The 23,741-nt window shown below is 59.9% G+C and overlaps 1 protein-coding gene across 1 annotated transcript in view; it reads left to right on the top strand.

The window, feature by feature from the left end:
- The window catches only part of HMCN2 (hemicentin 2), a 140,126-nt gene that overhangs the window by 25,409 nt on the left and 90,976 nt on the right, over positions 1–23,741 (top strand). Inside the window, exons 7-19 of the mRNA XM_012639709.1 lie at positions 447–567; positions 2,472–2,735; positions 5,532–5,676; positions 6,203–6,324; positions 7,465–7,737; positions 8,863–9,004; positions 9,555–9,682; positions 10,153–10,266; positions 11,805–11,954; positions 17,857–18,045; positions 18,672–18,767; positions 19,066–19,193; positions 21,880–22,024. Of these exons, the coding sequence (XP_012495163.1) occupies positions 447–567; positions 2,472–2,735; positions 5,532–5,676; positions 6,203–6,324; positions 7,465–7,737; positions 8,863–9,004; positions 9,555–9,682; positions 10,153–10,266; positions 11,805–11,954; positions 17,857–18,045; positions 18,672–18,767; positions 19,066–19,193; positions 21,880–22,024 (2,017 nt within the window). The remainder of the gene's footprint in view (positions 1–446; positions 568–2,471; positions 2,736–5,531; positions 5,677–6,202; positions 6,325–7,464; positions 7,738–8,862; positions 9,005–9,554; positions 9,683–10,152; positions 10,267–11,804; positions 11,955–17,856; positions 18,046–18,671; positions 18,768–19,065; positions 19,194–21,879; positions 22,025–23,741) is intronic.

Below are 23,741 nucleotides of genomic sequence, written 5' to 3'. Positions count from 1 at the left end.
TGCTGCCTTGGAAGGGCGGGAGCACCTGCTGATGGGGCATCATTTATTGAGCACCTACAGTGTGCCAGGCACCATGCCAGGTGCTGCAGGTGAAGTGGCAGCCCCTACCACCTGCCTTTCAATCTGAGCATCTTCGAGCCAAGAGATGAAGGCAGGGCAGGGAGTTAGACGTGCAGCGGGGCAGACAGGGCTGCAGGTGTTGGGGGAGCTGAAAGGCGGGGCAGCCTCAAGAGTCCACTCAGGTTGGGGCCGTAAGCTGGGACTTGCGCTACTCCGCTTGGGAGCATTGTGCCGGGGCCCCAGGAGCAGGGAAGTTGCCCGTGTGCCTGCAACGGTGGGAAAATTTCAGCTGCTGACTTGGGCCGGGTCAGGTCAGTCACCCCCTGCCCTGAGCTGGGGTGCCGGGCTCTGACGCTTCGGTGACATGGGGCCTGGGCCTGTGCTAGGTCTATAGCAGCGGCCGCCACTCAGTGAGAATCACAGGTGTCAGCAACATCGACTTCCGAGCCGGCTTCTCCACTCAGCCCTCTCTGGACCTCAACCACACCATCGAGTGGCCCTTGCAAGGTACCGTCGCCTGCCCCTGCGGCCGGTGCTGAGCTGCCTCTGAAGAGAGGGGGCCTGGCTTCGGGGAGAGGGGAGGCCTGGGGGGGCTTGGCGTGTGTGACCGTGAAGGACTAAGCGGGGCCGTTCTCCAGACCATAGCGATGTAAGCTGAGCCCCCAGCCCAGCTGACACTGTGACATTCACCTGTACAACATCCTCCCGCCTTCCAAGGCCTCCAGGACCCTCTGCTGTCCCCTTTACTGCTGAGTTCTCACCCCCCTTTCTTTCTGTCAAAACCTTGTGTGTGGAGTCCGTCCCGCTTCCTCAGTTTCCCAGTGAACGTCAGGCCGTGCAGTGAACAGGCTGGTGCCAGCGGGCCGGGGGTTACTGAGAAGGAGACAGCGCCCTGCTCCAAAGGAATGAGTGTGCCAGGGGACATTTGGGTGCCCCAAGGCTGAGGGTCGTAGTAGCCTAGGCACAGGGTCAGTTTCCTGATTGGAAGCCACTACAGAGTTGGAGGATGCTGAGTGCCCCACACGGGGCGCAGGAAGGCAGGGGCCCCTGGCTCAGGCTGCCTGAGCTCCATGCTAGAAAACACCATCCGGTGGCCAGATCAAGGGTCCCAATTTATAGTTTGGAAACGGGTCCCAATATAAGCTTTGGAAAATACGGTCCTTGCCACAGGGCCATTGGAGGATTTGCTGGAATCAACTCCGAAGAGAGACGAGGAGGGGCCAAGACCAGGTCAGGCTGACTCCGGACCACTGAACAGCGGCCAAAAATGGTGCAGGCCAGACCCTTAGGGCTTCCTCTCTCAAGTCTGTCTTTGCTGATGTTTGTTGTTCTTGTCGGCCTTGCCGGATTCCTGCCAGGACCAGCGGTCGTATCTTTAAAGTGAAAAGGGGCGACTTGCTCGTTTTGGGTTTGTTTTGCCAATAGCAGAAAAGAAACCTAAACGTAGTGCCATTGTGGGGCTTGAAGACTGGCCTGTCCCCAGGGCCCATCCTCAGGGGAAGTGGGTGCAGGGGGCCACACGTGACCCTGTTATGTTTCTGCTTTTGATAAAGAGGTGGGTCCCAGGCATTTTTTTAAAGAAGAGAAACAGTGTGGGCAAATGATAAATAGTGCTGACAGTTGGCCTCAGCGCTGGGGACACCAGGGAGTGCGGGAGGCTGTGGCTGAGTGAGCAGTGGAGCCTTGGACCACGGGAGCGGCGGTGGTGACACACCGTTGTCCCAAGGCGATTGTTCCAACGTGGGAATGGGGCCCAGCACTGACTCGCCTGAGTGTTCAAAGGAATCTGGACTTCTAGATTCTTGCACGCCCTTTCCTGATTGTTCAGTGTCTCTTCCAAAGTTTTAAAACATTTCATGGACCCCATCGACCACATCCACAGGCCCCAGTTTATGATCCCTGAGAGAGAAAAAGTGTATAGCTGTCCAAAGAGGAAGACACATGACCGACGTCCCTGAATCAACTAAAGGAATTATGAAACCGAGTCCAGCTCCGCCTTTCCTGGGACAGCGTGAAAAGTACCACGTCTCCATCAGGAGAGAAAAGAAAAGCGGAGAAAACTGGGCACGGGGAGGCCGAGCGGTGCCAGAGGCCGCTCCCCAAGGCTGTCGAGGATGGCCCGCAGAGTCTCTGCTGCGGGGTGGAGGGACAGGCCATTCCCGGGTCTGCCCGTGCGAAGCCGTGGGGTGGAAGGGCAGCGGCATTTCAGTACCATGGACAGTAGCAGGGCCCCCTCTCTGCCTGCCCCCCTCAGCGTTAGTCAGCACAGGGGCTAGGTAGAGAAGGAAGGGGCAGGTAAGGAGGGCAGAGCAGGCGGGGCCCCCCAGGGTGTGGTCCCAGGGCCCTGCCTGAGGAGGGTCACGGAGCCCAACTCTGACGCCAGCACCTCTTTGCTCGCTCTCCCTCTGCAGGAGTCCCCATCTCCCTGGTGATCAACTCCACGGGCCTGCAGGCCCCCGGCCGCCTCAGCTCAGTGGAGCTCACTCGCAGCTCGGGGCAGCCCCTCCTGACTCTGCCCACGCGGCCGCTCTCCAACGGCTCCGCCCACCAGCTGTGGGGCGGGCCGCCCTTCCACGCCCCCCAGGAGCGCTTCTACCTCAAGGTGAAGGGCAAGGACCCCGAGGGACACACTCTCCTCCGCGTGTCTGGAGTTTCGTACAGCGGGGTGCCCCCAGGTGAGTGGGTGGCTCTTTTGTCCCCCAGCTCCCTGGCTCTCTCAGAGTCCTGGAAGCCTTCCCTGGTTAGATTGGGAAACGTTTGTTCCTTAAGCGTCTAGGGACAGCTATTCCCTGTAAGGCGTTATGCTAAGTACTGAGATGCTTCACACGTGGCCTTCAGCTCAAGGATTTAGAGCAAAGTCACCCACTCATCCATCCACCCATCCGTCCACCCTCCCCATCTGTGCACCCATCTGTCCAGCCATCTGTCCAGCCAGCCAACTATCCGACATTCGTTTTAGTATCTACTCTGCATCAGCCACGGTGTTGTAGACGCAGCGGTGGGCAGGGCAGACATGGGTATCCGCTCTGCCATAGTCAGTCCCACCGTGATTATAGTCATTCTGGTCACCCTTTGGGGCACTTTCCACGGGCCTGTGTTGGACCGGGCTCCTGCCACGCACTAGCTCACTGATGCCCACACAGTTCTGAGATGTGTCCCCATTCTGTAGGTGAGGAAACTGAGACCACCCATCCCGCAGGGCTGCTCCGAGGGTTCCATAAACTGTGCACACGAGACGGCACTGGGTGCTCAGGACGTGCGGCCGGTGGCAGCCCTCCACGTGGCAGCTGCTGTTACCATTGGCTCATCGTAGGCCAGGCCGTTTTGTCATTCCGTCTTTGGTCCTGCCGTGCTGGTTCCCGTATGTGTGGCTTTTTGCTGGCTTCCTTGTGTCCCTCAGGTCTCACTTTCTGGGCCAGAAGCTCCCAGAAGGCAGGTGGAGTCGCTGGCTGTCCACGTCTGCCTCTGGTCGTAGCAGGGGTATTTGGGCTCACTGGCCATCCGGCCTCCTCACTGGCCTTCCCTGCCTTCCTCCCGCCCTCCAGCCCCCTTCCCCTGGACGTGGGTGTCACTGACATTCTAGCACTCCTTTGCGGGGGATCTCAGTGAGTGGCAGCTCCTCTCCCACTTCAAACAGGGGCGTGGAGAGGGGAGGGAGGGCTGGCTCCTGAGGCTGGCCCAGTGGCCACGGCGGGGCAGAGGACTGAGGACCTGGGTGGGACAGGGTGGGGCTGGGTGGGGGAGCAGGGGACCTTTTCTTTCCAGCCTCCCGGCCTCCACTGTCCTGCTGTGGCTCTTGGGCCTCTCTTCCCTTGGCCTTCACAGCTTTGAGGAGGAACTTTCAGGAAGGCGTTTCAGCAGGGGAACAACAGCCTCTGTTTTCTTTCCCCTGCTCTTTCAGGGGGATCTAAGGGTTTGGGTTTAGCTCTGGCTTTTGGACTCCCTCTCAGCTCTAGATGGACGTGGAGGGGAGGGGTGTGGTTTGGGTTTTTGCCTCCTGCCCCGCCGTCCAGGTCTGGAAAGCTGGGCATTTGCCTTGGAGCAGGTGGCTCTGGGTTTGGAGAGGTGGGGGTGGCCTGGGGGCCTGGGCCTTCTCAGCTCGTAGAAAGGGATGCCTGAGCTGGCCTGGCCGAGGCTCCCAGGGTGTGTGGGTGAGCAGCGGCTGCTTTGCACACAGCCGAGGACGTGGCTGGATGGTCTGACACCCCTCTCCCGGGGGATGAGATGTGGCAGGCAGCCTGGAGCATGATGTCACCCTCCACTTCCCGCCCCAGCTCTGTGCTCTGGGGAGGTCTGGCGCATTGTCTCACCCCTGGAGCATCTCTGCCCTGGCGGGATGGGGCAACACGAAGGCTGCGCGCCGACCCGGGAACCCCAGCTCTGCAGGGACGCGGCTGACCCTGCAGGGGCCTTTCTCAGACTTCTCCGCTGGAATGGTTCCGATAGCCAAGGGAAGAGAACGTGTCTTCTCTAGACCAGGGTCAGGCCAGGGGGGCAGTGGCGTCTGGTGCGGGCCCCATGGGGCTTAACAAGCTATGAGATTTCATTGAAGCCTCTTGTTTTATCTCAAAAATGCGTGTGAATTTCGCATTCACAGCCATGCTCCAGCTATGCTTATTTTTAAATGGAAAGGCCTCCCTCCAACAAATTTGGTAGAACTGACCTCCGGGCAGAGGATCAATTGCACAAACCCACCCACAGCCCTGGAGAGCCCGATCCCCAGAACCGGTCCCAGGCACTCGAGACGAGGCTGGTGCAGTGTCAGGAGGGCTGGTCCACGCCGGCCGGTCTCGAGTTGAACGTCCTTCCCAGAAACCACACAGCCCCGGGAGCTGCACCTGGCAGAGCTTGTGACGCCACGTGCTTCACGCCACGTGCTCGCCACACAACACTTCTCACCAACTCCCCAAAAAACAACACGACATGATACGATGTAGCTGAGCGCAGTGGCTCACGCCTGTGATTCCAGTACCAGCACTTTGGGAGGCTGAGGTGGAAGGATCGCTTGAGATCAGGAGTTTGAGACCAGCCTGGGCAACATAGTAATACCCCATCTCTACAAAAAATAAGAGAAAAAAAATTAGCCAGGCATGGTGATGTGCTCCTGTAGTCCCAGCTGGTTGGGAGGCTGAGGCAGGAGGACCGTTTGAGCCCAGGAGTTCAAGGCTGCAGTGAGCTATGATCATGCCACTGCACTCCAGCCCAGGTAACAGAGCAAGACCTTTGTCTCTAAACAAACAAAACAACACGACGAGGACAATACCAATGACCGCCCCCATTGTGTGCAGGTGGAAACTGAGGCTTGGGTGAAGCAACCTGCTCTCGGTGACCACTGAGTGGTGGAGCCAGGGTTTCAATCCTGGCCTTCTGGCTCCTGATTTACCCCTCTGGGTCTCTGTGTCACCAAGTGTGGCAAGTGTAGGCTGTAGGGGCGGCAGGGAGAAATTCTGAACGCTGGTCCTTGCCCGCAGGCACCCCCCTGGTCAGCATGCCCCCCAGGATCCACGGCTACCTGCACCAGCCCCTGCTGGTGTCCTGCTCCGTGCACAGCGCCCTCCCCTTCCGGCTGCAGCTGCGGCGGGACGGAGCCCGGCTGGGCGAGGAGAGGCACTTCCAGTGAGTGGCCAGTTGTCCCCAGCCACAGGGCTCCCGGGATGCTGACGCCCTGGAGGGACCTCAGCGGAGTGGGTGGCAGGAGAGGGCTCTTGCTTTTGGTCATGCTGTCCTCCTGGGCAGCCCAGCCCGGAGACCTCTGTGCAGCGAGGGGTCGGGGAGAGTGGGTCCCGAGACTGCCCCGCTGCTGGGTCCGGGAAGGAGCGGCGGCCCTTCCTCGGCTCCTGGAAAACTCGACCCACACAGGGCCCGGCTCCATGGGGGTCAGGGCAGGCAGGACCTGCGAGGCCCTAACCTTATGGACGGGAGTCCAGGGCTCAGAGAGGGAAGGGACTTGCTCAGAGCCACACAGCACATCATGGAGTCACACGTGTCCGGCTGCTCGCCTCCTCTTGTCAGGTCCCATGGAGGATTTGTGGTCTCCCTCTGGGCAGGATTCAGGGGGCAGAGGCCCCTGAAGGCCAGACGAGGCGGGGAGACCCTGGCTGGGGTCAGTGTGATTGTGTCTCCTACTGTTCTCTGTTTGCAGGGGATCAGGAAACGGCAGCTGGGAGATCCCACGGGCCTCCCGGGCCGAAGAAGGCACGTATGAGTGCACGGCAGTCAGCAGGGCTGGCACTGGACGAGCAAATGCCCAGATTGTCGTCACAGGTCTGTCCCTTGGTGCCCTTCTGCATACCACCCTCCTTCCTGGACTCCTCCCCCCAGGATCCCCTCCAGCCATCTCCCTCAGTGGGGTGTACGCCAGCCAGCCAGCCAGCTGCTGGGGACCGTCCCCCAGCCAGAGGCTGGCTCCCACGCCAACACCTGCTGCTGCCCCCACTCAGGACCGTCTCACCCCGAATGGCCTGTGTGTCAAGGAGCCCGGCTTGGGTCACTCTTGCCCTGCCCAGTGTTAATCCCGCCCCTGGCTTCTTGGAGTTTGGCCAGAAACCCCAGGCCCGTTCAGCAGCCACTGTCCATCTTGTGGTCCTGATCCCTTAATGCATCCAGGTCCCCGCCAGGATGGCACCATCGAGCGGGGAAGATCGGAAATGCCATGGACCATCTTGAAATGAAATTGGCTTTGTTTTTAAAATTACAAACCCAAGCTGCTCTGTAGAGAAGAAAAGGAGCCCAGTGTGCGTGGAAAGATTAGCTTCTCTACATTTGAGTACAAAAAGTGACACATGCTCCTCGTAGGAGACCAGAAAAATATAAACAGGCAAGAAGAAGATAAAAGAGCTTGTAATCCCCACATTGTACCAGTTTGATTTACTTCCTTTCAGAGCTTTCTCCGATCTTGTCACTTCTTGTGGCTTTTCGCTATCCAGAGAGCAGTTTTCTTAGCATGTCCCTCCTTGGGGGCGTGTTTCGGCTGTCATCCACAGCCTGCTGCTGGCACAGAGGTGGTTTGAGTGCGTCTCTCTCTCCCTCGCTGGTGATCTCCGAGGCCTTGTTTCCCGGGGTGGAGTCGCTGGCCAGAGGCTGTGGAGGGTGGCAGGGCGTGTTGCGTGTTGCAGTTGGCTGCCGTTTGGAAAGCGGGCACATGCCATGTGGCCCTCGGGGGTGTATGACGTTGGTGGGGGAAGGGAACCCCCCCACCCCTGGGCGACACTGTCCCAGGATGGTGAGCAGATGCTGGTCACCTGTGTTGCCAGCGGACGTGTCCTGAGCAATCTGCACAGGCCGACCTGGGCCTTGGGGCTGGGGCTGGGGCGGGGTCCCAGGGCCTGCACACCGCCAGGGCTTGCAGGACGGCCCCTCCCCTGCCTCAGCGCCTCAGTCCCTCCTGTGCTCCTGTCCCTGCAGACCCCCCGCCGCAGCTGATCCCTGCCACCAATGTGACCGTGTCCCCGGGGGAGACTGCCGTTCTATCCTGCCGCGTCCTCGGCGAGGCCCCCTACAACCTGACGTGGGTCCGGGACTGGCGAGTCCTGCCGGCCTCGACGGGCCGAGTCACCCAGCTGGCTGACCTGTCCCTCGAGGTCAGTGGTGTCATCCCCAGTGACGGTGGGCGGTACCAGTGCGTGGCCAGCAACGCCAATGGGGTCACAAGGGCGTCCATATGGCTCCTGGTGCGAGGTGAGCCTTTTCCTGCCACTGCTGTCTCCCCAACGCAACACACCGCCCAGCATTTACCCCATAAGCCTGTCGGTCCATCCCCTGCTTGGACATTATCTCTGGCTGACATCAGCCCTTTTAGTGTGTTCTGAACCTTCAGGGAGAGAGGATTCTCTAACCTCCTAGCCAAAATCTAGTGGTTCTCACTGTTGGGAAGTTCATCCTAATATCTAACTTAAATTTCTACTGCTATAGGCCAAGCTAATTTCACTGTGGCTTGTCCTTTTCCCATGGCGTTGAGCACCTCTCTTGTCTCTCTCCCTCCTCCCCCTGCCCAATACCTCGGGCAGGGCCTGAATCCTGGAAGCTTGTGGAAGCTCAGAGGTACTAGCCGAGATCAGGCAGCACTGACTAGACGGGCAGAGCAGCGGTGGAGACAGCACCCGCCGGGGTGTTCTGAGATCTGGGCATGGCCTCGGGTCCACCCAGGATTTAGACAGATCCTCCTCCCTGGGGTGCTGTTTCCCCAAGTATGAAAATGATTTTCTCGAGCAAGTTCTCTCTGCCGGCGACTCTGAGTGGCCGTCCGGAGTGTGTTGAGCAGGACTCTGAGGCCGTACCGGGGCTCTGCAGGAAGGAGCTGTGAGCTGTGTCTGCCAGGGTGTGGGAGGGCTGTGGTTGCTGTTTCTGGGTGAGCTGGCTGTGAGCTCTGTGTGAGCCTGGCCAGTCTGTTGTGCTGTGAGCTCCCAGAGGGCCAGCGTAGAGCCTCCGTCTGGGCCAGCAGTGGGGCAGGCCTTGGGCCTTTTGTGCCTCAAAGTCACGGGAGACAAGAGCCGTCCCAGTCGGGCAGCTGCCTGACATTTCCCTGAGGCTCCCCGAGGTGCTGGGAGCTCTAGGGAGCACAAGGCTCCAGGCCGGGGTGTTGGGAAGTCAGTCCTCTGTGGTCTGGGGAGTGCGTGGGTGGCTGCCTGGTCTACCCCGGCTCCCAGGAAGCCGTTCTGGGGATTTGGGCCTTTTGGGGCCTTTGCTTCCTCTGTCTCGCCCGTCTGTGCCTGGGCAGGGGGGAAGGGGCCTGGGGCTGGGCACCTGGGCCGGCACAGCTGCTCTGATGGGCTCGTCCCCGCCTGTCCACTCTTTGGGCCACAGAGGCCCCGCAGGTCAGCATCCACACCAGGTCCCAGCGCTTCTCCCAGGGCGTGGAGGTGAAGGTCGGCTGCTCGGCCTCGGGCTACCCCACACCTCACATCTCCTGGAGCCGTGATGGCCGCGCCCTACAAGAGGACAGCAGGTGAGGGGCCCACCCTCCCAGAGGGGGACAGGGACTCCCAGGGGACCTCTCTGGGCCTTGGTCTCCTTACCCGTAGACGGGGAGCGGCGTTTGCCTGCCCTCCTCCTGGGAGCGCGTGAGACGCCGGAGCGAGATGGCGTTGGAAACGCAGCAGTGCCACAGTGTGGGCTCGGCGGACGGGGCTCGGGCTGCGGCCTCCTGCATTCGGGCTGTGTGACCTTGTGCAAACTGTCTCGCCCCTCTGAGCCTCATGAATTAAAAAAGACAATGCAACACAAAGAGTGCAATGAGCACCACCTGAAGGATGGACATATTTGAAACTCGGACTTGGGGGCGGGGAGCAAGGGCAACATACATAACCTAAACATCTGTACCCCCATAATATGCTGGAAAAAAAGAAAAAAGACAATGCACGTAAAGTACTTAGCACACAGCCGGGCCCAGAGCCAGCGGTCAGTGCAGAATGGCTGTCACTGGTCGTGGTGTTAGTTTGTTACTCATATGGACAGTCCCTTGTGTGACCCGGCATGTGTTTATGGCACGACTCCAGGATCCGCGTGGATGCCCAGGGGACCCTGATTATTCAGGGGGTCGCCCCGGAGGACGCTGGGAATTACAGCTGCCAGGCTGCTAATGAGGTCGGCACAGACCAGGAGACAGTCACCCTCTACTACACAGGTACTCGGGCCACGTGCGTCATGGGAGGGGCCTGCCTCCCTCCTGTCCACGAATGTTTGTGGTATTTATTACGCGTCAGGCACTGGGGGCACGGCAGTGGGCAGATGGTCCCTTTCCGGGCGGAGTTTGCATTCTAATGAGGAGGCACAAAGCAGACACGCAGATGGGTGACCGAGACGCTTGCGCCGTGGAGCGCGAGGAGCGGGTGGCGTGAGGGAGGTGGTGTGCTGAGGGGACCAGAGGGAAGTGGCCACCCCCTAGGACTCAGCCAGGCTCTCCGAAGAGGTGACCCTTGCCACAGGGTCCCCCGTGGGGACAGCGTCCCAGTCTGGGGGAGTTGTGGGGACCCTGAGGTGGATTGAGCCGGGGTGCTCCGGGCGGCAAGGAGGCGGGTGTGGGGTGAGCTGTGGAAGGCCTCCCTCTAGCGCCTCCGAGGGTCACTCCAAAGTCCCCCTCTCGTCCCCGTGCAGACCCGCCGTCGGTCTCTGCCGTGAGCGGCGTGGTGCTCGCTGCCGTGGGGGCAGAGGCTGTGCTGGCGTGTGAGGCATCGGGGGTCCCCCCGCCCCGGGTCGTCTGGTACCGAGGTAGGTTTGGGGGGAACTGTCCTGTGGGGTCCTGAAGCAATATGGGGGCGAGGGGAGCTCTGATGGGGTGTCTGGGGAGCGCTGGCTGGTCCCAGCAGCCCCCGCCCCGGCCAGTGTCAGCACGGCTGAGGCAGGTGTTAGGAGCGGGATGGAGTCAGACCCAGATTTGAAGTCTGGCTCCCTGGGTGACCGCGCACATCCCTGAGCCTTGCTTTCCTTATCCGGAAAATGGGTGGGAAAATGAAGATAGGTTGGTTGCGTGAGGATTAAATGAGCCCACGTGTGTAAAGGTTTTAGAGCAAGGCTGGCACGTGGGCCGAGCTCAGTGTCCTTGGTGACGGTGATGGCGATGGTGTAATTATCTGAAATCTGAAATGGTGACAGGGTTGTCTGAGGCTCGGCGGGGATGGCGTGACGTGTTTTCACGGAGCCTGATGCTGCACTGGAGTCTGGTTGGCAGGGTCCTGGGGTGGCTGTGTCCGTCTGTCTCAGAGCAGGAGACGGGGCCCCTCTCAAGTATCAGCCGGGGTCACCGGAATGCCCCTCCCACCTGGGCACACCCCCCTCTGCAGCCCCCAGGTGGGATCTTGTCAGAGCCCCGAGACTCTGAGACAGGCAGGGTGGGCGGGGTCAGCTCAGGGTTTGCGCATTTTGTCTGGGGCGCCGGCTGGCAGGTGGCGGAGGCTTCGGGACTCCTCACTCAGCACTGTGACACGGCCTGTGCTGGCCAAGAGCCCATCAACCCGGCCCCAGAGCCCCTGTTAAAAGGGGGTCTCACCACAAAACATCGTTCAGCCTGAGAAGGAGGGAGACCCTGACGCAGGCGCAGCGTGGCGAAGCAGGAGGGCGCTGTGCTCGGGACAGGACCTGGTTCTGCCCACTCCGGGCGCCAAGCGCAGGCGGCTCACAGGGACAGAGCGCAGATGGCAGCTGCTGGGGAGGAGGGGTTGGGGTTCGTGTTCCATAGACGGATGGGGCGATGGCTGCACGGCCGTGGGCCTGTGCTTGATGCCACCGAACTGAACACTTAAGAATGGTTAAGACGGTAAATTCTGTTATGTATATTTTACCACAATAAAGAAAATACAAAATTTAATTTAATTTAAAAACAGGTATCAGAATCAGGGGAGTCTGTCGGGTACAGGAGCCTGGGGGGAGACGTCAGGCAGGACAAGTGAGGGGTGCTTAGGGCAGATGGATGCCAGGGAGGCCACTTGGGTGAGGTCTCAGAGAGGCAGGCGTGGGCAGGGCGTGGGCACCTCAGGGTCCCCCGGCCCCTCCCAGAGTTGACCCAAATCCCAGGCTAGACCTGGGGCTGAGGGGTGGGTGCCAGGTGGGAGGCCCAGGTGTGGGGCTCTTGGGACGCACACCTGTTATGTTGGGGGGCTGGCTGAGCCCCCCTGGTCAACAGAGGGGCTTTTCCCCAAGCCCCCTGTAGGGCTGGGCATGGGGTCCTGTCTTGGGGGTGAACCTGCCTCCACCCACCCTCCCCCATGGTACCAAGGGCACCGGCTGATGCCTTTTTGTCTCTGGCCCAGGAGGTCTTGAGATGATCCTGGCCCCCGAGGGCTCCAGCTCTGGGACGCTGCGGATCCCGGCAGCTCAGGAGAGGGATGCTGGCGTCTACACCTGCCGAGCTGTCAATGAGCTGGGTGACGCCTCTGCGGAGATCCAGCTGGCGGTTGGACGTGAGTGTACACCCGTCTCCCCTGCCAGCCCTCTGCCCTGCCTCTGCGGGGGGTGGGGAGCTCTCTGACACAGACCACCGGCGTGGATTTGCCGTGCGTACCCAGAGCACATGGCACAAGGGATGTCGGGAGGGGGACGGCGTGTGCCATCTCCTGCGGGGTAACAAATTGCCCCAAACTTTGTGGATTAGACCGTACTTATCCTCTCACGTCGCGAGGGTCAGGAACCCGCAGCGGCTCTGCTGAGTGACGCTGGCCTGGGGTCCTCCACGAGACTGCGGGCGACACATTGGCTGCTGTGAGCCCAAGGTTGCTCGGGCCAGGGCACCCGCTCAGGCTCACCCACACTGTTGACAGGATGCTGTTCCGCGCCATGTGGGCTTCTCCGGAAGCTTCTCACGACATGGCTTCTGGGGGAGGGCGGGGGAGAATCCAAGGCGGAAGCCGCCATCTTTTGAGAGCAGCCGCAGTCTTGGAGGTAGGTCCCTGGTCACACAGGCCAGCCCCTGGGCAATGAGGTGGGAGGGGCTGCCCAGGTGTGTCTACCCAGAGGCAGGGTCCTGGGGCCATCTGGGCGGCTGCCCACCACAGGGACAGTGTGGTTCAAGCTGGGGCTGAGAGTTCCAGTCTCGACTCTCTCATTTACCATCTATGTGCTTTGGTCAAGTCATGAAGCCTCAGTTTTCCCATCTGTAAGGTGGGGCTGACCCTACCACTCCCCTCGCTGGGTTGCTGTGGTGACTCAGTGAAGTCAAGCGTGTAGTGCTGGCCTGGGGTGGGCCCATCGTGATCGCTCAATAAATGGAGGGGTGACTATCCCCTTTCTACAGAGGGGGTCTGAATTCTTCTGTAGCCAGTGTGTGGCCTTGGCTGTGATTTCCAAGATGTGTAAGTTCCGGGCCTGGGTTCCAGGCGCTGGGACTTGCTCGGAAGCCGCGGGCACAGCTCCCTGGCACCCGAGCCGGGACGGATCAGGTTCTGAGTGTTTGCTGCGGCCATGGCGGGACAGACAGGTGCTGGGAAATCTAGGGAAGCGCAGAGAATTGAGACTATGCTCATCTGGGCCGAATGGGGCAGACTGCGCCAGGGCTGGGTGGGGTGGCCAAGTAGCTCCCCGAGGAGGGCAGGGCCCTGGCAGGAGCAGGCCTCATCTGGCCCAGGGGGGAGTAGTGCTGTCTCGGGGTCGGGATGCTCCCAGGCCTGCGGTGCTCTTGGCCTTCATTCTTTTGCTTGTTGCATCATTCATTCCTCCAACACAAGGTCACCAGGTGCCCGTGTGCCAGACTTTGTGTTGGGGACACAGTGGCAGGTGAGACATGGCATCTGCTTCACGTTACTGTGGGGTCAGGAGAGAGAACAGAAGACAGGCAGTTGGCATGCCCAGGGCACAGAACATTTGGGGGCGGCATCCTCAGGGGCTGTGGGTGCCCAGAGAAGAGGCTGATCCAGCACTGGGGGTGGGAGGGCTTCTTGGAGGAGGTGATATCCAACCTGAAACCAGAAGCGATCCATCAGGGAAGAGCTGAGGAATGGTGTTCCAGGCAAGGGGAACAGCGTGTGCAAATCTCCCCATGGCAAGAGAAGCACAGGGAGTGAGGTGTGGGGGGCAGGGGAGGTGCAGACAGCTGCTGCCTGTTACGGGTCACTCCTGGCCTGGGAGCTGCAAAGGCTGTCCTGGGGGGCGTGAGAGGTGTCAGCGAGGACAGCAGCGTGCTCAGACTTCCCCGCTGTGCGGCTGAGCGCCTGGTGGTGGTGGCGGGGAAGCCGCGGTGGAGCCTGGTTATGACAACAAGACAGACATGCACTCACACTTCTGTGGCATTCGCTGGCCAGGGCCAGCTCTAAGCCACATCACGTGCTAATTCATGGAATCCTCACAACGACCCTGGGAGCTGGGGGCTATCACTATCCCCTTTACAGATGGCAAAAACGAGGCTCAGAGAGGTTAAGTGCTTGCCCGAGGCCACACAGCAGGCGAGTGGCCGAGCTGTCTGAGCTGAGGGTCTGCACCTTCAGCCCCGGCCGTGAGCCTGACACTTCCAGCCAGGTGAGCCTGGACGTCGCTTCCCCTCTCTGGGCCTCGAGCTCCCAGCCGGCAAAATGTCCACGAGATGGCGTGCGAGTGGGAGATAAGAAAGGCCCGCGGCACAAGGGCTCTGAGAAAGCTACGGTCACTGTTATTAGCCAGGGTGCCAGGTGAGCAGAGGGTGCCGCTGGCATGGTGATGGCATTGTCATCCTTTGTCCACATCTAGTTTCTTTTTGGCAAAGCCTCGTTTCTTTGGGGTCCGGGCTGTCGTGCCCGCCCAGTCCTGTTCCCTTGCCTGTCGGAGCCATTTCCCCGAGTTAGAGGGAGGAAGTGGCTGGCACTCCAGAGGCAGAGTTCCTGGGCCAGTGGCGGCCTCTGGCCTTCAGGTCGGGGACGGGATGGAGAATGGCCCAGCCCCTGTGGGTCTGGGGTGAGCCGCCTGGCAGCGGCGCTGGGAGATGGAATTTCCTGCCCGTCTGGGTGGCAGGCATGCCCCAGCCTTCCTGGCCAGGCTGGCAGAGGCCGAGAACGGGCGGGCGCTGTGCTTATTTCCTGCTGTTGAGCGGGAACTGGCTTCCTGGTGGCGCTGGGGCACAGGAAGGCAGACAGCCTCCTCCCCTACCGAGCAGGTGCCCGCGTTAGGGGACGGGCCCGCGAGGCCCTTTGCCTCATCTCCTGGGCCTGGCACTTGCCATGAGTCTTGGGTCCACGTGCACGTCCTGTGGCCGTTTGGCTGAGTTACCTGCTGCTCTGAGCCTCACCTTCCTAACTGTGAAGGGGGGCTGCTCACGGGGCGCTCGGAAGACGACGTGCTTCGCTCAGGGTGAGTGTGGAGTGAGTAATCTGCACGCTCAGGCGCCCGCCTGCACCCCCGCCTCCTGTGCTCAGGCCGGGGGCCGGGGGCCGACACGGCTGGGTGAGGCGCAGTGGCATCATGTGGGAGGTGGCCGGCTCTGCATTGGCGCCCCCTCCTGCGTGCAGGGCCCTGGGCTACTTTCTGTGCGTCACTCAGTTTCTCTCTACAGGGGTGTTGGTCCTCTTTCTGTCCTCTCGTTCCAGTCCCTGCTTCTCAGTCTCCACCAGAAGCTCCTGGTGGCTGGGTGGCTGAGCCGGGCAGCAAGGGGCGCGGGTATTTCGTGGGCGCCGAGGACCCCCTGGCCAGCCCGGGGAGCAGGAGGGACGCCCGGCTCCGTGGTGGAGCAGCCGGCACCTGTGCGAGGCCCCCGATATTTTAGGGGTCTGGGACGATGTTCTCATTTTAATTTCTTTCAAAATCAGAAGAAAAAGGAAGGACTAATAATGAGTAAAGATGAATCCAGCCCGGATTCTATATGTCTTGGTGCCAATGCAGCTGTCAAACATAATTTTTAATATTTCTGTGCGGAGGAAAGTCACCTTGTGGCCCTGGCCCAGGCCGAACGGCAGGACCTCTCTGTGAGGAGAGGATTCTTCAGAGTCCTTGGGGGATGGGCTGTGGTGGCTGTCCCCTCACTGGGATCCTCTTTGTCCATCTGCACAGTCTTTGGGCCTGAGACTCCCTTCTTCCTCCTGGTCAAGGCAGAAAGGGGTCATTCCTGGGTGCTCAGACGGCCACGGAGCCAGCTCACCGCCCCTGCCTGGGCCACTGCAGAGGGTCTCCCAGGAGTCTGTGTGGGGAGGGGGCTGGGAGCCTGGAGATGAGGGCCCGGGAACAGCACTGGGCTGGGGGGCCAGCCTCTCCCTCCGTCTCCCGTGTGTACAATGAGGGGTCCGACCACAGGACCTTCTGCCCTGGAATATGAGGATTCTGGGGTCCCACCTTATTTGGGGGCTCCAGGTTAGGGATTTGGTGGCTTTGGGATTCTCCCCTGCATGAAGATGGAAGAGGCGGGTGGGCTCTGGCTGGGGCAGCTGCCAGGTTGTCCCCAAGCACCTAGGGGGACACAGGGGTGGGGTGGTTCAGAGCTTTAGCATCGGCCAGACCTAGGCTCTGATCCTAGCTCTGCCCTTGACTTTGGGCTGTGACCTTGGCAGATTCCTTAATCTCCCTGACCCTCAATTTTCTCATCTGTGAAATGGGGATTGTGATACTATCCACTTCATGAGTTTATCGAGACAAGTAGTGAAATCCTGGTTCTAAAAGCACTTGTTGTCATGCCTGTCGCTTAGTAGGAATGCCACATGCCAGCCTTTAAGCTTACCAATCTCTCATTATTATAAGTGAGCTGTCCTTTCTCAGGTGGGCACTTCAGGATGGGGAGGGGAGTGGGGAAGAGAGTGGGCTTCGAACACCCGGAGTCGGGAGTGTGGCTGCTCGGGCTAAGGAGGGATGAGCCGAGAAGCAGCCTGGGTGGAGCGGGCTGGGGGCCTCGAGCTGGGCCCTGCAGCCGGGCTGGGCCAGCTGGGGAGGGCAGGCTGCCAGGGTGCCTGCCCGGGCAGTGGGGATGGCAGAGCTGTCCCCCGGGGCCAGGGCACTGCGAGCAAAGGCTTTCTGGGGTTTCGAGCGGCCCCGGTGAGAAAGGGTGGTGTCTGAGGCTGGCTCTAAGACCATCTTCCTCCTCGCAGTTGTTTTCCAAGTCATGTTTATGTCGCCCTGGAACCTCCCTAACCCCCGAGGCCAGGAGGGAAATTTGATGTCATGATTTGGATGGATAAAGGAGATTTCTGGAGAGATGGAAAGAACAGAGACGTGGAGGCTTTGCCATGACGCCAGACTCAAAGGGTTAAAAAAAATAGGCCGGGTCCCACCCTGCCGGATGGGTCTGGGGACAGGGTCCTGAGGACAGTGCCCAGAGGCTGCAGAGAGGGCCTGGACTCATCTAGGGTTGGACCCGCTCCTGGCCTGCTGGGGGACAGAAAGGTCTTCAGTTTCTTTTTTGGGAAATAACTTGATTCCCCCCCACTGGTAAAGTGAGACGATGCTCTCAGGAAGGCCGCAGTGAGGAAGCTGCGCCAACTGTTAGCAGTGCCTGCCCGGGGAAGGGCCTGCGGTTTGGGGTGTGTGCAGAAAGAATTGGGGAAATTGCCACCCTCTGTGTGTGACTCGAGTAGTTTATAACACAGGTGACCGGGACAGTCCATGTGTGGGCCCGTGGGCCCGGTGTAATTGCTAACACCGCCCCTTTTCACTGCCGAGTGTCCCGGTTTGGACCATGAGGTATAAGGTCGTGTTATTTATGACACGCAGGTTTTCATTTAGTAGTGGTGTTTCATATGCTTATTACCAAAAGTTTAGCCTGCAGGGAGAGAGGAAGGGAAGAGAGCGAAGAAGATGTGTAATTCCCCACGAAGTTGGCCGTGTGGGTGGTAGACACAGATGGGGCCGTGGCAGTGGTTGCCCGAGTCCAGCCAATCCTCCCTGGCATGCAGAGGAAGGCCTGGCCTGGGCCAGGGGGCTAAGCGGGTCAGAGGGGAGCCCAGGCCACCACCAAGAGGAAGCCCCCATGGCCCAGGAGGAGGGTTGGGGGTGGCTGAGAGGTGGAGGGGCCACCCAGCCCCTGCATGAGCCCCGGTCACAATCGGACTCAGCAAGCAGAGGGTGTCCAGAAGCCCCTCGGAGGCAGGCTGCAGGGCTGTCACAGCTGGGGAGGGGTGTTCTCTGCACAGCTAGGGTACAGCCAGGCTCCTGAAACCCCATGCTGGGGTGTGAGGCATGTTGGCAGCCACCATCCCGCTGGAGTCCGCTCCCTCTGTGTCCTCCTGAGAACCCTCCAGGGGTGTACCCTGCTAAGCTCAGGTTGGCTCTGGAGCCCTGGACACGTGTCAGCCCCAGGTTCACAAGGCGAGGCTGGAAGAGGGGAAGCTCCCCGCAATGGGAGGGGAGTAGAGGGGAGGCTGTCCCCAGGGCTGAGGGGGTCCAGCCACCGGACGTGGCTGAGAGGTCACCTCCCCGCAGATGCGCCCCAGCTGACAGAACTGCCCCGGGATGTCACTGTGGAGTTGGGGAGGAGTGCCCTCCTGGCGTGCCGGGCCACAGGCCGGCCACCCCCGATGGTCACCTGGCGCCGTGGAGATGGCCAGCCGCTGGGGCGCGAGCGGGACAGCAGGACTGGGCAGCCTGACTCGGGAGTGCTGTTCTTTGAAAGTAAGAGAGTGGGGCTGGGGTGGGGTGGATGGGCAGGCAGGGTGGCTCCCAGCACCCTCCACCCCAGGCTGGGTGGCCCGGAGCAGGCCTCTGGCCAAGTCACTCCACTGCTCTGAACCTGCTCGTGATCATAACTATCAAACCCACCGCCCGGGGCCAGTAACAGACCACATTACAGGGCTGCTCTGCGGGCGATTCGCACACGGTGTACACACGTGCCGGCCGTTGCGTAGCGTGAGCCATTATCCGCCTCATAATTGTTACTCACTGCTGCTGCCGCCACTATCACACGGATACTACGACTGCTGTCACTGCTACTGTTACTACTGCTGCTGCCGTTGCTATTTAATACTGTTCTATGACGACTGTTACTTTATTTGCATCATCTCACGGACCCTCCCAGTCGCACCACCAGGTCCAGGTGTCAACTGGACCTGTCCCCGCTGGACAGGAGCAAGCCCAGGCTGCCTCACCCTTCCAAGGCCCGGCGGTGTCCCCACTGCTCTCCACCACCCCCGCCGTCCCGCCAGGGCCTCTGCAGGGCCAGGCTGTGCGAGGCTGTGTCCTGCGGGGAGCCGCAGCGTGGCGTGCCCTGGCAGTCAGAGCGGCTGCTTCCTGCCCCTCAGGTGTGGCCCCTGAAGACCAGGCCCCGTATGTCTGTGAAGCTCGAAATGTCTTCGGGAAGGTCCAGGCCGAGGCCCGGCTCGTCGTCACCGGACACGGTGTGCTGGTGGATCTGAGGGCCGTGGGAGGTGGGGAGGCAGGTGCCAGAACATGGGCACCCGCAGGGGGGCCCTCAGGGCACCACATCCTTTGGGACAGATGTGTCCACGTCGGGGTTCTCCAGGAGGGGCGTCGGCATCCCGGCTTCCTGGGCAGTGTCCTGGGGCACTTCAACCCTTCAGAGCCCCAATCCGGATGCTCCTGCCCGTTCCTGTGGGGCGAGGTGGGGGTGCTGGAGCCCCCTGATGACCACCGCAGGGGACCGATCGTGGCTGACACTGTCTCCTCTCCCCACAGCCCCCCCACGGATTGCCAGCAGTCCCTCCACCGTCCGGGTCGTGCAGGGGCAGCCTGTGTCCCTGCCCTGTGTCATCCTGGCTGGGAGGCCTCTCCCGGGGAGGCGCTGGCTCAAGGCAGGCCGGCCCGTGAGTGCTGGGCTCCTGGGGGTGCAGCGGGCGGTGGCACCTGGGGAAGGGGGGCTGCCACAGCCACGCCTCGGTCTCTGCTCTGCCGATTCCCTGTTTTGGACTGTCCCATCCTTCCTCCTCTTTCCTGCCTCATTCCGGAGCCCTCTCTGATAACGTGCCGACAGCATCTGTCACCCTCAAAACGTCAGTCGTGGCTGCTGGGCCCCTGGCGTGAGTGCCGAGGGCTGGGGAGCAGGACTCAGAGGTGGCCCAGACTCCACGCATTCGTCACCCTGTTCTGATGGTTCCAGGGCAGAGATGCGACCTGTGCCCCGAATACCTAGCACGTTGCTGGACACACTGCGGTTGCTGTCCGTTCACATCCCTTTGATTGTTTTCCTTTTCGACTTCCCCTCTCCTAATGGCTCTTTCTCCACCTCTTCCTTTTCCTCTATTCTTCTGCCCTGTCCTGGGACACACCGGGAGCCCCCGTGCCCTTGAGGGTACTGAGTGATGCCCTCACCCCCGTAGTAATTGAAGGCTCCCGCAGACGGCACCCTAGGCAGGCAGCAGCGGCGTGGCTGTGCTCTCCGTTCCTGCCGCCCTTGTTCTGGCCTCGCTGTCTCTGACCCAGGCTAGCGGAACAGCCTGGAACTCTGCTCCCAGCCAGGCCACCCACTGCCGCTAGAGTCTTGCCTTGGCCTGCACCGGGCACCGGTTCCCACTGTAACTGTTTCTCCCCATTCCAGCCTCCCCAGACAGCTCGCGGCTCCCCGGGGAAGCCCTGCTCTACCACATCTGAGCTTCAGCCCGGCTGTTCCTGCCACCAGGATGTCTTTCCCTGTCATTCTGGCCTGCCTCTCTCTTTCCTGTCCTCTAATAACGGTAGCGAGTGTGCTAGGTCAGCACTGACTCTGGCCTTAGGTTCTTAGCTCCTGCGTTCCTCCCGCCTGACCTGGAAGGAAGGGCCTATCACTTCCCCCATTTTGCAGAAAGGGAAACTGAGGCTTAGGTTAAGTCACATGGTGAAGATTGTGTAACTAGTAAGTGGCCAAGCTGGGCTTGACCCCAGGCCTCCTGATGCCACAGCCCAAACTTTACAACCTTCCAAAACAGGACTCTGCAAACTATAGCCCGTGGGCCACGTCCTACCCATGGCCTATTTTTTAAATAAAGTTTTATTGGAACACAGCCACACTCAACCCATTTATGATTTGTCTGTGGCTATTTTTATGCTACAGCTGCAGAGTTGAACAGTGGAAACAAAGATCATGTGGCCTGAAATATTCATTCTCTGGCCCACTGCAGAAAAAGTTTGCTGGCCAGCTCTAAGCCCCAGGTTAAGTGCCACTTCCTCCAAAGGCCCTGCTGACCTCCCCGCGCGAGGAGGGTCTGTGTGCATCCCTCCTGGTCCTCAAATTCAGACACACTTTGGAATCACCTGGGGGAGCTTTAAAATATCCTGGTGCTCAGGCTTTAACCTTAACCCCTTAAATCAGAATCTCTGGGGATACAGACCAAGTGGTTTGTTTTTTTTTTTAACCCTTTATTTTGAAATATATGGTTAGTTTTTAAAACTCCCTGGGTATTTTCAATGTGTAGCCAAGTTTGAGAACCAAGGTGTAAGTTGCATTTAAAATTTTCCTGTGTTAACTGTCAACTTCTCCAGACTAAGACTGTGACTTAACTCTCTCCTCCAAACAGCCCCTAGCACAGTGAGCACTGGTTAGACATTCATTCACTCAACACATGCCTATCGAGCCCTGAGTGGGTGCCAGCTGCCGTGCAGTGGCATGATGTGACGTGCAGTGAGGACAGGGCCCTATCCCGGTGAGCAGGCTCTGCAGAAGCTGGTTTTCACGTCTGTGACTCACCTTGCGGCCTGTGTGACTAGACAGGAGCTGGGCGTGTGGGGCGGGTGGGAGGAGGCTCCCTGGGAGATGCTGCCTTGAGTGGACTCTGCCGGGCACATGGGGAAGGGGTGGCCTTGGGCCTCCGCCGTGCCGGCAGGGGAGTGGCCAGAGGTGCCGAGCCTCCGTTAGTTAGCTGAGTGGGGACACGGGGTGGGATCCCTCCTGCTCAACCTTGCCAGCCTGAAAGATCTGAGACCTAGGGGGCATCTCTTGGAACCCAAGGGCAGATGGGCACAGGGCTCCCAGGACAGGGACCAGGGCAGCCAAAGCAGGTTCAGGCCTGCTGGGGAGGTTTCTTGGGCCCATCACCAAGGGTGAGCTGGTGACATCTTTACAGAGGTCACCCCAGGCTTGACCAGCATGCCGCCACCCCACCTGGTTCTGATGGATCAGACCTGGGGAGCCACGGGAGTCTTCCTCTGTGGCCCCGCGTGGAAGGGCTGTCCCTGCCGCAGCCTCGGCGCCCCAGCCCCGGCTCACCGAAGGCTCTGCCCCACCTATGCATTCCTGGGAGAGACTCCCCAGCCCAGCTCGGGTCAGACGTCTTGCCCTGGTCCACTCAGCCGAGGGGGCGGTGGGCTCAGGGCGTGCAGGACTCGGGCCCACCTAGCCCTGTAGGTCTGTGTGTAGTGGGTGGACGAACCTCAGAGCTCCTCGCCTTCTCTGAGCCCTGGTTCTGCGCCCAGCCTGCTCCTGCCACCAGGTGGGCAGCGCAGTTTCCCGAGGGTTCTCTGTTAGCTGCCTCTGCCTGGGCCCCGCGGTCCGAGCTGGTGCCTTTTCACCCCTGCCAGCTCCCACCAGGCAGCCGGCACTCCGTCCGGGCGGACGGCAGCCTCCACCTTGACCGGGCGCAGCAGGAGGACGCGGGCAGGTACAGCTGTGTGGTCACCAACACAGCTGGCTCTCAGCACCGGGACGTGGAGCTGGTTGTCCAGGGTGAGTCCTGGGCCCCAGGGTTGCGGGGTGCTGGGCAGAGGGACCTTGGTCTTGAGCTCCTTCGTTTAAAAAAACTGCGCAAATGATACTTAGTCACTGTTGGGAAATTAGGGGTTTGGCTTGTTTAAAAAAATACTCCTATAATACAAGAAGCTAAGAACAAGCAGATTTTACATTTCGGTGTGTATGTTTTCATATTTTATGCATACACTCTGTGTATTTCTTTATATATAACATATAACAATTCTTTATGTGTCCTTTTATAAATTGTATATAAATTCTGCACCACCTGTTTGCCTATCTATTCTTTACAAATGTTTTAAAACCAAACTGGCCGACATGCTCTCATTGTCTTGCCGCCTACGCGTTTCCTTGACAACGTGTCATGACTGTTTTCTGTCTATAAATATTCAGTGTTTATGGTGGTTTCGCGCCGGCCTGACCCCCGGTCATCTAAGCAGCCTCTGGTTTCTCACGGGCGTGGACCCCTGGGGAAGAACGAACCGCTGCACAAACCAGACCGATGCTTTTCTTAGGATAAACCCGTGCGTGGGGATTAAGTTTTGAGTCACGGAGAGTGCACATTTTTAGAGCTTTTAGTGTGTTTTGCCCAGTTGCCCTCCTCCCCACAGCCCTGGGCCCCTTCCCTCCCCTTGCCAGGAACCACCGTTCTTTTTAACGTAAGATGAAGAGTTTAAGTTTGGTTATATTTTGTGATTTCTCAAGTATGTTAATATCTTCTTTTTAAAATTGGTTTCATAAAACCCCCAAGGGATGAGTGGGAGAACACATCCTTCCCCATTTTATAGAGGAAAACCAAGCTCAGAAGGGGCCGGGGCAAGAACCCAGGAGTCCCGTCTCCTTGTTAATTCCGATCCTCATGGCGAGGAAAGCTTGTTCCGGGCCAGCCTCTGCGAGGTTCCGCTTAGCCTCCAGCCCTGGCTTCCCACCGTGCCCGGCAGCCTCTGCTGCCTGCTGGTGTGAACCGGCCAGCGGGGTCTCTCCCGGCTCAGGGCCCTTCCGTTCAGCAAGTGCCGTCCACCTGCCGGCTCTGGCCACCCGGGAATCGGGAAGCGCATTTCCTTCCCTGAGAGTGGCAGCGTCAGAGCCCCTGGCTTCTGGCTTTCCCTTCCCGCCGACGCTTCCACAACTGGTCACCCCTCCCCGCCCCCAGCCCCTTGGCGACACCGTTTTCACGACTGCAAATCTAGATGTGCCCAGAATGGATCTGATGCCTGCTTTTAAGTTCACCGTGTTCTGCAAACACTATTTTCTGCCATTTCTCATCTGTCCATCCCTGAAGGGGTGAGCAGGGAGTTGGGGTTAAATTAGCTTTTTCACTGCTCAGGGGATGTGGGTACTGAAAGATTAAGCCGTTTTTCCAAAGTCCCAGAGCAAAGAATCAGCACAGCCGGCCCCGAGCACAGGCTGCCTCTGGGGGGCAAACGGCACAGCGGCCGGGCAGTGGCGGCTGTGCATCTTGTGCCATTTTTATTCTCCTGTCAAAATCTTTTTAGTTGTGAAATATACGGAACATAAAGTCACCATTGTAACCGTGCAGTGCAGTGGCTTCAAGGGCATTCCCATGGTTGTACAGCTGCCACCACCGTCCATCTCCAGAGCTTTCTCCCATCCCACACCGAAACTGTGTACCCGACAAACACTGCCTCCCCGTCCCCGCTCCCCCCGCCCGGGAACCACCGTCCGTCCGTCTCCA

Source organism: Propithecus coquereli, unplaced genomic scaffold (genome assembly GCF_000956105.1).
Source record: "Propithecus coquereli isolate 6110/MARCELLA unplaced genomic scaffold, Pcoq_1.0 Scaffold142, whole genome shotgun sequence".
Classification (NCBI taxonomy): domain Eukaryota; kingdom Metazoa; phylum Chordata; class Mammalia; order Primates; family Indriidae; genus Propithecus; species Propithecus coquereli.
This window is presented reverse-complemented; position numbering and strand designations above follow the sequence as displayed.